This window comes from Pogoniulus pusillus, chromosome 19 (genome assembly GCF_015220805.1).
Source record: "Pogoniulus pusillus isolate bPogPus1 chromosome 19, bPogPus1.pri, whole genome shotgun sequence".
NCBI classification, from domain to species: domain Eukaryota; kingdom Metazoa; phylum Chordata; class Aves; order Piciformes; family Lybiidae; genus Pogoniulus; species Pogoniulus pusillus.
The window spans coordinates 3487563-3503273 of NC_087282.1; the positions used below are offsets into that span (position 1 = coordinate 3487563).

A 15711-nucleotide genomic window follows, 5' to 3' on the forward strand; every position below is an offset into this window, starting at 1 on the left:
TTTAGAGCCTCTTTTTTTTTTTCAGCCTGGCTTCTTGATGGGTGTGCCCAGACCTTAGCTTTTTGGGCTCTCATTTGGCCATGGAGCTCGTCCACACCAGCAGCAACTTTTGCCTCTCTTAACCTGAACTTTCCAAAGCCTCTTGTAAACTTCATAGAGTAAAGGCAGAGCAGCAACTCTCTGAACTGCTAAAGGAATCAAACTGATGCAATTTATTTCCACAGAAGCATGCAATATTCAATGATACACTGAATCCATGTTTTTAACACTTTTTAAAGGACTAAAACCCTGGAAAGAATTAATTAGGCATGCTCTGAAGCCTGAGCATTTAACAGCTTTCCACTCCCTTGTAGAATTTTAAGACCACCAACACTGGATACTGGGCAAAGATTATCAAAGGTATTCTGGGCTGAAATTCATGCTAGTGGAGAGGGCTTGGCCACTAAGCAACTGGAAAATACTTCATGAAGGCTTTAGCCAGGCTATTATATTTTGTAAAGAGAATTGAAGGAGAAATCCATCGTATCCAGAAGGTTAAGTTGAGGGCAGAGTGACTCACTGGGAAAGTATGCACCGCACAGAACGTGGTCCTCGCTGCAGATCAAGCGGAGAGGTATTTATGGGCGCTGCAAAGCAGGGTGGAAAGGGATTAACAGGCTGGGATGCGTGAAGGATCCAGCCAGTGCATGAGCAAGAGGCTGCCTGGAGCAGCCTCTGCAGCCATGAACCACTGTGTCCAGGGAGGTTGTGGATGCTCCTCCTGGAAACTGGATGTTAGGAAGAAGTTCTTTGCAGGGAGGGTGGTGAGACACTGGCACAGGTTGCCCAGGGAGGTTGTGGAGCACAGAATCACCCAATGTGATCTTTGATCACATTGGGTGATTCTGTGCTCCACAACCTCCCTGGAAATGTTCAAGGCCATGTTGGATGAGACCTTGAGCAACCTGTTCTAGTGGGAGGTGTCTAGACAAGCCCAAAAAGGTCTTTAGTAGCCCATTACAGAATCACAGAATCAACCAGGTTGGAAAACACCTTCAAGATCATCCAGGCCAACCTATCACCTAACCCTTCTAATTAACTAATCCATGTCACTAAGTGCCCCATCCAGCCCCCTCTTAAACACCTCCAGGCACAGTGACTCCACCACCTCCCTGGGCAGCCCATTCCAATGCTGTTCCCAACATCCAGCCTAGACCTCCCCTGGCACAGCCTGAGACTCTGTCCCCTTGTTCTGGTGCTGCTTGCCTGGCAGAAGAGCCCAACTCCACCTGGCTACAACTTCCCTTCAGGGAGTTGTAGCCAGCAATGAGCTCTGCCCTGAGCCTCCTCTGCTGCAGGCTGCACACCCCCAGCTCCCTCAGTCTCTCCTCACAGGGCTGTGCTCCAGGCCCCTCCCCAGCCTTGCTGCCCTTCTCTGGACACCTTCCAGCACCTCAACATCTCTCTTGAATGGAGGAGCCCAGCACTGGACACAGCACTCAAGGTGTGGCCAATATCACAGAGAACTCATTTTACATGATGAGAAACTCAAGCAGGGCAATATCATTATCTAAGTACCCAGTGCCCAGAAGTGTGACAGATTCTGCACATGACACCAATGGTACAGACCTCCAGAGATCTTGGTCAAAAGCAAGACACTTCAGAAACCCAAAGGAAAGCCAATAACAACAAACCCCTCAAACTGACCAACCAAACCTCAAACAAAGCCAACAAACTGAAGCAAAACTTTGCCCAGAGATTCACCAATTTCCTACTCTAGATTAAATGGGGGAAAAAAGTTGATTAAAGACTCCTTGGCAAGGAACTTGATTTATTTTCTCCTTTAGCTGCCCAGCTATGGAATAGAAAGGACTCATCTCAGTAAATCTTGCTATAATTATTTACTGGGCAGAACTCAAGGAGAAACTTGAAACACTACAGGAATTAAACTGCAGGGGAACAGTGAAGACTGCGACCCCAGGCACCTGGGGGCCTTCTGATTCAGTACTTTCCCTCCTCCCACTTGTACAGAATTGCTGCTGCCGATATCAGGCCCTTTTTATCCTCACCCATTAGCATTGTTTGCCTTGCTTATGGTCTTGTGAGCACTGAGCAGTGGTTGCCCAAGGCAGACCTGGATGTGACACTGTTCAAAGTGGGTATGGTATGCTGGAGAGGCATCCCTGCATGTCCCCAGCTATCACTGATGCCATGGGGAGCCTGTTCCTGATGCAAGGAGGTAACAGCTCTTAGGTGATCACAGGGACCCAAGGAGATCATCAAGTCCAACCCCCCTGCCAGAGCAGGACAATCCTATCTAACACAGATCAGAGGAACACATCCAGACAGGCCTGGAAAGGCTCCAGAGGAGGACACTCCACAGCCTCTCTGGGCAGCCTGTGCCAGTGCTCTGGGACCCTTCCAGTTGAAGGAGCTCCCCCTGTGTTGAGGCAGAACCTCTTTTGCTGCAATTCACACCCACTGCTCCTTGTCCTCCTGACCTCTTTACGCAGCAATAGACCTGGAGTACAATACAACCTGTTGCATATTGCAGCATAGCCCAAGATGAGAAGCTTTCTATAGCAAAGTGTGGACAAATTCACACAACTCCTGGGCAAGAGGAATTAAAGTTTTAATCAAGAGCTTGAAGAAGACAGTGGACAGCAAACAAATAGCTATGCATGTGTATGCAGACACACAAAGTACACACAGAAGGCTGAATGATCCAGGGTTTATTTACAAGGTGAACCAGCAGGTCAAGGGAGGTTCTCCTGACTCCTCTATTCTGCCCTAATGAGGTCACATCTGGACTACTGGACTTCCCAGTTCAAGAAAGACACAGAACTACTGGGGAGAGTCCAGTGGTGGTTACAAAGATGCTGAAGAGACAGAAGAACCTCTCAAGGAATGGCTGAGAGCCTTGGGGCTGTTTAGTCTGGAAAAGAGCAGCCTGAGAGGGGATCTGGACAATGCCTTCATCTACTTCTAAAGAAAGAGGGTCAAGAGGATGGGTCCAGATCCTTTCCAGTAGTGCCAAGTGATAGGACAAGGGGCACTGGACACAAACTGGAACACAGGAGGTTCCACTAGACATAGGAGAAACTCTTTCCTGTGAGGGTGCTGGAGCCCTGGGGCAGGCAGCCCAGAGAGGTTATGGAGTCTCCTTCTCTGGAGGGATTCCAAACCTGCCTGGACACTGTGATCCTGGGCAGCCTGCTGTGGGTGACCTTGCTTTAGTGGGGGGGTTGGCCTAGGTGATCCCCAGAGGTCTGCTCCAACCCCCTTCACATGGGCTTCTGGCATTCTCTGTGAGTTTCTAGTTAGGAGGCAGAGTGGCTTTCAAGTCACAGTGAACTACATCTGCCTCTGCCAGGACACTGAAGGGGTTTGTTCAACTGTAATTGAGACCTCCACATCATCACAAAGCAAATACATCCAATTTGGGGTCTTTAATTGAAAACAAAACCCCCCTTATGTACCAGGCAACAGTCTCCTAGTGGAGTATTTCTGCACACACATAAGACTGCCTCTGGAAGTCCAAAATCATCATGGAGGGGAGCATGTTAACTCCTTTTACAGTTATTTCAGGTTAAATACTCCTGGATCCTTCAAGGCAGAGAACAGGGAAGAGAAAGGAAAGTGCCAGCATTTGCATCAGCAGAACTTACCCTGTCAGGCCCAGCTGAGGACAAGAATGTGAAGGCTTGAACACTTACCCAAGTCTGGCAATGCCTGTCTTCCCCAGGTTCAGCTGCATCTGATCTGCAAAAGGCATCCCACCTTTCCTGGCAGAAGTGCTCTACGGCAGTGAGGTTTTGGGTGCCTCTCTCTGCTGTGTTTCAGAAGCAGACATATCCAAACCTCCTCTGACACTGCAGCCTTAGCAATGGCTGCAGAGATCGCCTGGGACAGTTGTGCCAGGCTTGCTGCAAACAACCAGCACAAGGCTTGCCCACCTGTTGAAGAGCTGGCACATTCAGCACCTGGTACCAGCACTGGGGTTGGAGCTTCCTTGGATTCGTTTTTTTGAGGTGAACTATTCCTCAAACACTTTGAAGCATCACCAAGAATATCTTTTCCCTTCTTAATGCAGCTGCAATGAGATTTCACGAGGTGTAGGGCAGTCCCCCTGGCAAGACACATTGCCTTACTTAACTATGTGCTTTAACTCTGCCCTTAACATGACTGATGTTCATAGCCAGGACCCACCAGCTCCTGAGGAGCAGAAGAGATCTTCTGTCATTCCTGGTGGCATGCTCCATCACCTAACAAACTCCCCCTTGAGATTAGAAAGTTTTTTTCCCTAACATATAATCTAAAATGCTCCCTGCTGCTTACTCTGTCCCTGCTGACAGAGAAAATCTGAGAGCTCACCTTATTAAAACCTCCTCTCCTGCAGTTGTAGACAATTCCAGCAATTTCCCAGACTGAACAGACTAATTTTTCCTAGACATGTCTCAGAAATCCTCTCTCAGCCATCACCTCACATTGCCAGTGCTCAGCTGGGCACCTTCTCCTTGGTTCCTGCGGCAGGGAGAGCACAGGCTCGGCTGCAAGCCACTCGGGGTACCTGCCCTCTCCATGCTGTGCTTTGCAACGTGCCTCTTATTTACACTATCTACACGTAGGGAAGCAAACTTGGGTCCCTCTTGGAGAGCCAGAAGCGTCAGTGCTGCTCTTCCATCTCCAAAGCCAGCTCTTTCTCCCCGCTCCTGGCGGTGCCGCCGGGCTGTGGTGGGATGACACACACCGACCTCGACCGGTTCTGCTTCACCTCCCGAACCTGCTCTGCGTTCCCCACTGCGGGAGGAGAGAGAACACCAACCTGTGTGAGAAGGCTTCTCCCTTGTGGGTCAACAGGAATGCAAAAGTACTTAGGGGAAGGGACTTCTGCAGGGGCTTGTGATAGGCTGAAGGGCAATGGCTTTAAGCTTGAGGAGCGCAGATTTAGACAAGGATTTTTTACAGTGAGAGGAGTGAGACACTGGAACAGGTTGCCCAGGGACACTGTGCATTCCCCCTCCCTGGAGAACTTCATCTCCTTCTGACCCCCCTGCCATGGGTAGGGACACCTTCTACTAGCCCAGGTTGCTCGAGGCCTCATCCAACCTGGCTTTGAACACCTCCAGCAAGAGGGCACTCATGAGCTCCCTGGGCAACCTGTTCCAGAGTCTCACCACCCTCACTGTAAAGGATTTCTTCCTAATAGCCAGTCTAAATTGGCCCTCCTCAGGCTCAAAGCTGTCCCCCTGCCATCCTATCACTATGAGCCCTTGACTCTGCACCCTTAACCTGTGGCAGCCCACGCTGGGAGGCAATGTTCTTTCTTTGTTGTTTTCAACAAGCACCCATCCCTCCCACGGCACTAAAGGTGTTGTGCCTGGTGGTGTAAAAACCCAGTGCTCAGCTCCCCACTGAACACCTCATTGTGCCAACTCTGCTGACAGCTTTGTCCAACTCTATGTCGTGCTGCTGGTATGAAACCATTGATATCACACCTTTGCTGCTGCTAAGTGTGAAAACAATGCTCTCAGTAATCTAAAAACTGAGCCTGGGCTTACAAAAACATGAGGCCCTGAGCCACAAATCTTGCTGTAACAGATAATCAAAGCAGTCAGTGCTGCTAATGGGGCACTCAAAGTGCATTTTAATAACACTTAGCAAGCAAGCAAGCACCAAAAAAAAAAAAAAAATCTTAATTTTTGGAAGGCATTTGGACACAAACTTCACATTTTGAAGTGTGGTTCATTTTCACAAGGCTTTAGTTCATGCATTAGCATCACCGTGAGCAGAGTGATCTGCAGTTGCTGCCAAACCCTCTTAGTGCTCAGTGGAATATGAAGGCTGTACCTGTTTCAAATCATGACCTGGCTGGACTTGGGAGACAAAGAAGCTTCATGGAAATCCCTGCACCCCCCTACCAGCACACAGGTAATAAAGAAGGCAAACATCTGGACTGGGGCACACTTCTCACTGTTCTGGTCCCCAGCACCACTCATGTCCCCAAGCAGATGCCTGCTGCCCCTTCACACATCCCAGCGCACACTACAACTAGTCTGAGGTCAGGCTGGGATGGGGCAGTGGGGCTGGGAAGGTTCCTGGTTCTGTTTGCTCATCTAAGGAGTCCCCACTTTGTCCCCACAGACTTGGATTGATGTCCCTGCAGCCACCAGCCTGCAACACACAGCCCAGATCCTCCTGCTGCTGCCTGTAGCCAGGGAGGGACGGCAGAAAGCTTGGCCTTGGCTGTCTCCTCAACCCCAGTCCTGCAACGGACACGCCATGGATCTCAGCCCAGCCTCTCTGTCATATGCTGGACCATCACATGGGGATGGGGCAGAGTGAGCAGGGGAGGGAGGAAGTCACCACCAGCACCCACCAGCTCCCAAGCTTACCGGTGAAGGAGCGGCACAGCTTGGGCTGCACGCTGGAGTCACTCTGCGTTGAGCAGGAGTCATCCTTCTGTGACTAAAGAAGAGAAGGACTTTACTGCACTCGTGAAGGCTGCTGGCAAGCCTGCTAACGACACCCCACCTTCACAAACCAGCCACTTGCAAGCCCCGGGGGCTTCTCTTTCCACCGGTTTTACTCTCGCCAAAGAAAACACAACGCTGCTAAAACCAGAGCAAATAGATGGCAGGAAATATTGGCAGACACTGCTCTGCCTCAAGTTGGCAGAAGAGGTCTGAACTCCCCAGGAGCAGTCCAACAGAACGGATGGGAAGGAGCAGTCTTGGAGCAGAGGGCACGGGACAGGCAAGTAGGGAAGGCAAAACTCACCCCCAGGACATTTCTCACCTTGGCTGCTGCCCACCCTGGCTGCAGGCCAAGGAGGCAGGTAACGAACTGGCACTAATGAGCTCCCTGTCCTTTCACTCCAGCGCTAATCTCCACCCTTCAGGAGACAAACCAAAGCAAACCAAATCAGGTAGCACAATGCTGCCCGAGCTGTTCAGTGCTTCTGTAAAGTGGGAATAAGTCTCTCTCCGTGCAGCTGCGATTTGGCACCCCGGTCCAGAAACCCAGTCTGCCAAAATAACTCTGGACACCTCCCAGCCTGGGTTGCTGTTTTGTTCCAGCTCGCTCTCCTCCCTCCCCTAACGAGGACCGATGCCCTCCATCCCTTGTTCACACTTTTATTGACCGTTTCCCTAACAATGCCTTCCCAGCTCCAGCAGCAGCAGCCGGCTCCCTGGAAAGCCATTCCCAGGGGCGGTTAAGGATTCGCAGAGCATGCTCCATGAAAGGGCTCCGGCATAATTACCAAAGGCACTATGTCATTTAGGCACACGGCTTACAGGCAGCTCCAAATAAGCTCCTTCTGGGGGAGTGTGCTCATGTTTTGGCAGAAGAAAAGAGGACAAAGTTGCCTGGCTACAGGTGCAAGGATTTTCTGGGTGCTCGGTGGTAAATAAAAGCCATCCTGGGTCTCAGAGAGCTCCCTGCCAGCCCAGGCGGTGCTGGATCCTTGCCCAAAGCACAGCAAGCCCAAACTCCGAGCGGCGTTCAGGGCCAGTCTGATGCACAGCTCCAGGAAGCAGCAGCCTTCAGGAGGAATTTTGTCCTTAGGCAGAGGAAGGAGAACTTTCTGCTGGAAATAGATAGTCTTGGAGTTAATCCTCTGGGCTACGATTCAGGTCTGAAGTCACCTTGTAGTCTTGCCAAGGGTTTTCTGCCTGGTGTAAATCATTTAACCTGCACCGGTGGCTCAGCAGGGATGAGGATTGTTCCCTTCTTTCCTCTGCCTTCCCTAATCACTGCCCAAGCTTTCCTTGGCAGAGCCTTCTGATGCACCCTGAGAGTTGTCTCGGGTTGCACCTGTCAAAGCAAAGTAGGCACCTGAAGTGCACCAGACCTCTAAAGCCACCCAGAGGTGATTCACCCTGGCTGAAGCCCTTGGACTGCTGCCTGCCCTGGTGAGGACGCCGGCTTATCCACACTGACTGTGCAAGGACTGACTGTCCATCAGGTGAGGTGACCTTCACTCCTGGCTCCTCCTCAGCCTGGTGGAGCCTCAGGGCTCTACAAAGATGCCCTCTCACATGCACCTCATATTTCTGGTGGCTGACACTGAAGAAAAAACCCCAAGCAGCACCTAATAAACCAGGACATGAATCAAACCGAGCCACAGCAACTCCAGGTTTTCAGAGCAAAAGACTGAGAAAAAGACAAATCTCTATGCAGGAAAAGCAGAGCTTCTACCCAACCAAAGGGAGCCATTCATCATGCTCTCAGCTCGTAACAGCCAACTGATGGAACGTCTCACCAAAGCTTCTTGCAAGCAGCCTGGCAGGAGCAGACCTGCAGCACTCGGGCAGCACCGGAGGGGTTTCAGCGGCTGGAAGTTCGCTGCGCAGTTGCGGTGGGGTTGGGTTTGCAAACACAGTTGTAATGCTTCCATCTCGCGGTGAAGAGCAGAATAGGAACGTGGGTGGCATGACAATGCTGATTTATTTTGGACGATTGGCTTTTTTTTTTTCCCCTTGCTGACTCAAAACCTGGAAGGCCAAACCCTTCCCTTTGGAACTACAAAAGAGGTAGTATCTGGCAATCAGAAAGAACCCAGGCATTAACCAGCTCCATTAATTTCTTTTCAGGAGGAAGATGCTATTTGCTTGTCAGCTTGGTGTGCAACTAAACCCCAGAGGCTTCATGGGGGTTTCCCCCCCCAAAAAAAAAAAAATTAAAAATATTCAGCTGCTTTTAATAGGCTGAAAGCCACTTTTTAGCACAGTGTTCCTGCCTTCTGCTGACAAACTGTGCAATCTCTCCTCCCACAGCAGGCAGCAACAGTGCTCACCCACCCTCCTGCCTGGTGTTAATATTCATAGAATCACAGGATCAAACAGATTGGAAGAGACTTCCAAGCTCAGCCAGTCCAGCCTAGCACCCAGAGCTATCCAATCAACCAGACCATGGCACTAAGTGCCCCAGCCAGGCTTGGCTTCAACACCTCCAGGCACAGCCACTCCACCACCTCCCTGGGCAGCCCATTCCAATGCCAATCACTCTCTCTGACAACAACTTCCTCCTAACATCCAGCCTAGACCTCCCCTGGCACAACTTCACACTGTGTCCCCTTGTTCTGTTGCTGCTTGCCTGGCAGCAGAGCCCAACCCCACCTGACTACAACCTCCCTGCAGGGAGCTGCAGACAGCAATGAGCTCTGCCCTGAGCCTCCTCTGCTGCAGGCTGCACACCCCCAGCTCCCTCAGCCTCTCCTCACAGGGCTCTGATCCAGGCCCCTCCCCAGCCTTGCTGCCCTTCTCTGGACACCTTCCAGCACCTCAACATCTCTCTGCAACTGAGGAGCCCAGAACTGGACACAGCACTCAAGGTGTGGCCTGAGCAGTGCTGAGCACAGAGGCAGAAGAACCTCCCTTGTCCTGCTGCCCACACTGCTCCTGAGCCAGCCCAGGATGCCATTGGCTCTGCTGCCCACCTGGGCACTGCTGCCTCAGCTTCAGCTCCTCTCTACCAGCACCCCCAGGTCCCTCTCTGCCTGGCTGCTCTCCAGCAACTCTGTCCCCAGCCCGCAGTGCTGCTTGGGGTTGCTGTGGCCAAAGTGTATTATCCCATTACTTTTGGGTGTTGCCTTATTTCCACTTGCAACAAATTCCCAGAATCAATCATAGAATCAATCAGGTTGGAAGAGACCTCCAAGCTCATCCAGTCCAACCTAGCACCCAGTCCTGTCCAATCAACAATTACCAGTGGGGCTTGGAAGTGACCTCTGGAAATCATCCAGTCCAAACTCCTTGCTAAAGCAGGGTCACTCACAGCAGGTTGCCCAGGACCACAATGTCCAGGCAGGTTTGGAATCTGCAGAGAAGGAGAGTCCACAACTTCCCTGTGCAGCCTGGGCCAGGGTGCTGAAACTCTTACATCAAAGTTTTTCCTCATATTTAGATGGAACTTTCTGTGGCTTAGTTTGTACCTATTGTCCCTTGTGCTGTTGCTGGGGCACCACTGAAATGAATCTGGCCCCATCCTCTTGCCCTTTAGCTACTGGTGAGCACTGAGAAGATCTCCTCTCAGTGTGCTCCTCCTCAGGTTTAACAGCCCCAAGTCTCTCAGCCTTTCCTCATAATGAGGCAGCTGTCTAAAACATTAGCAAATGAGCTGCTGGTCACACAGCCCACACCTGACTTTTCCTTTAGGGCACAGAGGGATGCTGCTGGGGCTTAGAGTCACCCTTACAGTTATCAGTGGAATCAGCTCCCAGTGCTGACATCTGCTCCACTCAGCCCAGCAGAAGGCAAGGGTAGCTGTTGTGAGAGGTGTGATTAGCCAAATAAATGAGCCTCTGAGTGTTCAGCATATCCTGAAGGTTGGCCAGGAGGGTGGGGACAGGCTTCTTTCACTTGCTCCCTGTGACAGAACAAGGAGCAGTGGGTGTAAGTTGCAGCAAAAGAGGTTCTGCCTCAACACAAGGGGGAACTTCTTTACTGGAAGGGTCCCAGAGCACTGGCACAGGCTGCCCAGGGAGGTCATGAAGTCTCCTCCTCTGGAGCCTTTCCAGGCCTCTCTGGATGTGTTGCTCTGTGTTAGATAGTATTGTCCTGCTCTGTCAGAAGGTTGGACTCAATGATCTCTTTGGGTCCCTTCCAACCCCTAACATCCTATGATCAGACTGGCACTTTGCATCATCCACAGGAGCACTGCCCAGGCTCACAGGACATTAGCCACCACCCCTGAGGCAATGCAGAGACACAGCCAATCCTTCAGCTTCTGCTACTCCCTCCCCACAACATTCTGTGCCCTGAAAGCCCAGCCATGAGCACTCAAAGGGAAAAAGAGAAATGGTCTTCCCAAAAGTGCTAAATTGCCTCCCAAAGGCACCAGAGAGGAGCAAGAGTGAAGGGGAGAGCAGGAGCAGAAGGGTTAACAATCAAATGTCCTTAAAGTGTGCAACGTCATGCTGTTCTTTTGAAGTTTAATTATACCAAATGTTCTACAGGAACATGCCATGTTCTTGCCTATCTATTTTGAATTGTAAGTACCAATCAGCATGTAAATGATCAAATTAAATCTTCCAAGTTGTTTGCCAGAGCTGGAACACCTTTCTGTGAATGAAGGGCTGAGAAGCAGCAGCATTTGGTGCCTTACTGCCGTTCTCGATGGGCTCTTCAGCAACTGGCATTTGAACAGAGAAATGGGAGTGGAAGGAAGCCTGTGGCAGTCCTGAGTCCTTGTGCTGTCATGGAAAATTACTGTCTAAATAAAGAAAGACAAATTATTTCTTTTTAAAAGGTCATCCTGTTCTCCTAAGTGATGGAGCACTGCTGCCCAGATTAGAGACCACAGCCTGCACTTGGATGGTGCTTTAGCTCGAGCCATCAAATGCTTTGGTTCAGATAAGTGGGTAAAATTTGAGGATGGCCCAGCAATGACTGCTGATGACCTGGAGGTTTAGGGGCAAGATATTAAAGAGCTTGATTGCTTTTCCTCTGAAGCAGAGGATGGGAGGAACTGAAAAGTCCAAGTCTCCTCCTTAAGCACTACTCCTGGACCATTTTTGTCTTTCCACAGGGAAATGTAGGCTCAGGTCCTCTCATTTGATTTCCAAGAAAGTCAGCAAGTGTCTTTTCCAGCTACAGACATTGCACTTACCTTGTTACTCCTCTAATTCAGAAGATGAACCAACATGGAGCTGTGCTAGCAGCAAATTTGGACTCGGAATCTGCTAACACACCTATTTTACTCTCCTCAGTAAATCACAGAATGGGTTGGGTTGCAAAGAATCACAGAGTCACCCAGGTTGGAAGAGACCTCCAAGCTCATCCAGTCCAACCTAGCACCCAGCCCTGGCCAATCAACCAGACCATGGCCCCATCATGTGTTCAAGAAAAGACTGGATGAGACACTTAGTGCCATGGTCTAGTTGACTGGACAGGGCTGGGTGCTAGGTTGGGCTGGATGAGCTTGGAGGTCTCTTCCAGCCTGGTTGATTCTATGATTCTATGTTCCATCCTTTTCTTGAACACCTCCAGGCACAGCCACTCCACCACCTCCCTGGGCAGCCCATTCCAATGCCAATCACTCTCTCTGGCAAGAGCTTCCTCCTAGCATCCAGCCTAAACCTGCCCTGGCACAGCTTGAGACTGTGTCCCCTCGTTCTGTTGCTGGTTGCCTTAAGGGTCATCTACTTCCAAGCTCCTCAAAAGGCGAGTAGAAAGACTTTCCTGCCAGCAGTCTGCCCAGAAACATAGCTGCTTCTCAAAGCAAACCACCTTCAGAATAGAGAGAGAAGCTCACAACCATGCTTCTGTGCTTCGGAAAGAGGAGGGAGGGCTGGGCTCAAACACCAAAGGGTTTCAAACATTTGCAGTCCCCCTGGGCCACTGGCAGTGGGTGAAACAAATCCCTGCCTTCGACAAAACCTCTCAGAAACAAAACCATGGGAAGAGCAGACCTCTGAATCCAGAGAGTGGAGCCAAATGAATAACATTTGCTCAGCAAATAAGGGTCCCAGCATGGGTGGCAGCCTGTGCTCACAAAGCACCCGAGAGCACTGCGTGCAGCGCGGCTCAGCTGGCTGGCAGGAGCTGGGATGGGCTGGTTGTTGGTTTGTTGTTGGTGGCTTGGGGGTTTTTCACCTCTGTATTTTCTGCTCAGGGGAAAAGTAATTCAGGGCAAAGAGAGACTTTTTCTTCTCATTTTAAGGCAACAGGATTTGTCTTTGAAAGGAAGCAGCATCAGTGACAAACAGCACTATTGCTGGGGTGTCAGGTACAAACTGGAACAGAGAAGGTTTCAACTCAGCATGAGGAGAAACTGCTTTACTGTGAGGGTGACATCAACACAAGAGAGATGTGGAGGTGCTGGAGCAGGTCCAGAGGAGGGCAATGAAGCTGGGGAAGGGTCTGGAGAGTAAATCTGATGAGGAGCAACTGAGGCAGCTGGGGATGGTTAGTGTGAAACAGGAGGCTGAGGGCAGACCTCATTGCTGTCTACAGATACCTGAGGGGACACTGTGAAGAGGCTGCTGCTGGGCTCTGCTCACAGGGAATTGGAGACAGAACAAGGAGAAATGGCCTCAAGCTGAGGCTGGGCAGGTTTAGGTCGCACATTAGGAAAAAGTTTTTCCTGGAGAGAGTGGTCAGGGACTGGAATGAGCTGCCCAAGGAGGTGGTGGAGTCACCCAGGCTGGATGTGTGTAAGGGTGGTTTGGATGTGGTGCCTGGGGCTATGGTTTGAGGTGAATCTTGTAGAGCAGGGTTCAAGGTTGGACTTTGCCAACCTGCATGGTTCTCTGTGTGATTCTGTGTGTGTGTGACAGATCCCTAGAGCAGGCTGCCCAGCGAGGTTGTGCAGTTTCCTTCTCTGGAGACCTTCAAACCCTCCTGAATGCATTCCTGTGCAGCCTACCCTGCGTGATCCTGCTTTGGCAGGGGGGTTGGACTCGATGATGTCTGGAGATGCCTTCCAATGTTCTGTGACTCTGACAGTGCCTGTCATACCTGCCCAGGGATAGCAGCCCACGCTTGGTCTGTGCAGATCTAAGCGCTCCTGGCTCCCTCTTACCTGCTTCCTGGAGCTGGCCACGTCCCCTCCGCTCAGCTCCACATGCAGCCCCCTGTGCCGGAGGATCAGGATCTCCTTGGCGTGCTCCGCGGGCTCAGTCTCTCCAGGGAGGGTGTGCCTGTTGTACGCCGGCCCCTGCACATGGCACCAGAGACCGTGGCTGCAGGTGGGACCATCCCTCCTGCCACGGCACCATCCCCTCACTAGCGCCCTGCCTTCCACGGTCCTTCACCCCCCGGCAACCTTCCTGCCTGGTCGTGGGGATAAACTGATCTAGCCACGCACGAGAGGTGGGGATGGAGATGAAAGAAGGAAGCTGAGACTCCAAACCCTGCCTTACCCAAAATTGCCCAGCCAGTCACTGACTGACAAGCTCAGGGCATCTCTAGCAGTCCAGCTGGCACACCCACCTAGTGCAACTACTCTGCTGGAGGTGTCCTCAGCCTCAGTGCCTCTACCCAGCCTTCAATATGCTATAACACCTCCAGCTCCATACATAAACCACAGCATCACAGGAACCTTCTCTGGAGCCTTTCCAGGCCTGTCTGGATGTGTTCCTGTGTGACCTGAGCTAGATTGTATGGTCCTGCTCTGGCAGCGGGGTTGGATTCGATGATCTCTTTGTGTTCCTTCCACCCCCTGGCATCCTGTGAGCCCATGAACCATAAATCCTGCTTCAAAAGCCATCAACCCACAAAGTCAGATCTTCCACTGACATCAGCCAGGGTTGAGATACAAGGAGTGAGGCTGGATTTAGGCAGGAGTCAGTGCAAACAGGAGGAATGCCTTCATCTTTATCCCAGTCACCATTCCTGCTGGTCTCCTCCTAAGCTTATCTAGCTGTTTCTTTCTGGACAGGGGAGGGTGGTGGATCCCTCTATGCCAAGCTGCCCACACCAGCTGCATCCCCAAGGACTCAGCACTTCGTGTGTAATCCCTAAAACAAAGGCTTAAGATGGATTTTAAGGACAAGGCTGCATGTACCACCACGTGAGCAGCAATTACAGCACAGAGCCCTGGCTGCTGTGTAAAACCTCAGACAGGTTACTCTGTAAACAGCAAGTGAGCTCTGTGCTGTTTGCCACTGGTGCCAGGTTCGTGGCAAAACTGCTGAGTGATTTTAAAACCTCTGCAGATGAATTTTTTCTCACTCCCTGAGCTCTCTTTCCGTGGGGGGTTAAAAATCCACAACATGAGGGTAAGTCTGTTCCCGCCTTGCCCCATAGGTAACCAGGAGCTGCCGCAGCTGCTGGATCTGCAAACCTGCTGCCTGCTGATCCATGTGCTCCTCCTTTCTCCTTTCTGGTTCTGGGTACTGATGCCTAAAATACTTCATGAAATTATAGGCTGACTGGGTGAACCTTTCAAAAGCTGTCATGCTGCAAACAGAAATGTGCCACTGACTTGGAAACTGGATCTGGCTTCACACAGCCAACTATTCTCTGCTCACAAAGAGACATCATTAGTAATTCTGTAAATATTCATAACATCTGCTCAGGCTGTTAGGGTAAGGCAGATCTATTTTGTTATTGGACATCTAAAATAGAGATTGAGGGAAGGGTTATACCGTTCTCCTCGTTCGGTACAGGTTCCTTGCCAATATTTCCTGTATGTTGTCCAGGACGTCCGGATTCAGAGCATCCTCCAATCTTTTGTCTGTTATGACAGCCCTGTTGTTGCTGCAGGGAAAAAAAAAACACAACAAAATGGGCAACCAGAGCATCCTCACAGCAGCCCTTTCACATCCCACCAGCAGCAGGTATGGCCAAGACCAGCGGACACGACCAACAGCTAATCCTTGCAGATGGAGCTCAGTGCAGAAAGAGCATTTGGTACTTGCATCAGAGCTGTGCCATCTATGTGCTTCTTGGTAGCTAAAGGAGCTGTGGCAGAGCAGAACAGTCTGTGAGAGGAGAGATGAGAAGAGATGAGATGAGATGAGATGGCCATTCTGACACACCGTTTAGCCTCAGCTAAACTTTGTTCTCACTATTGATTCCTTCAGTATGTGTGATGGTGCAGATCCACCATGAAATGATGCAGAACCACCAAAAAATGGTGCAAGACCATCAAAAAATGGTGCAAGGCCACGGGGAAACAGTGCAGAGCCATGAAGAAGTGGTGCAGAACCATCAAGAAGTGGTGCAGAGCCCTCAAGAAACAGCACAAGAGCCTCTTTCTCAGAGCACCATTTCCGTGCAGCTG

The 15711-nt window shown here is 50.9% G+C and overlaps 1 protein-coding gene across 1 annotated transcript in view; it reads right to left on the bottom strand.

The window, feature by feature from the left end:
- Positions 1 to 4231: 4231 nt before the first annotated feature.
- Positions 4232 to 15711, bottom strand: part of LOC135184131 (sodium/hydrogen exchanger 2-like) — a 40184-nt gene continuing 28704 nt past the window's right edge. The window contains 4 exon segments of the mRNA XM_064159720.1: positions 4232 to 4779; positions 6375 to 6447; positions 13507 to 13641; positions 15074 to 15185. Coding sequence (XP_064015790.1) covers positions 4646 to 4779; positions 6375 to 6447; positions 13507 to 13641; positions 15074 to 15185 — 454 coding nt within the window. The 3' untranslated portion in view covers positions 4232 to 4645.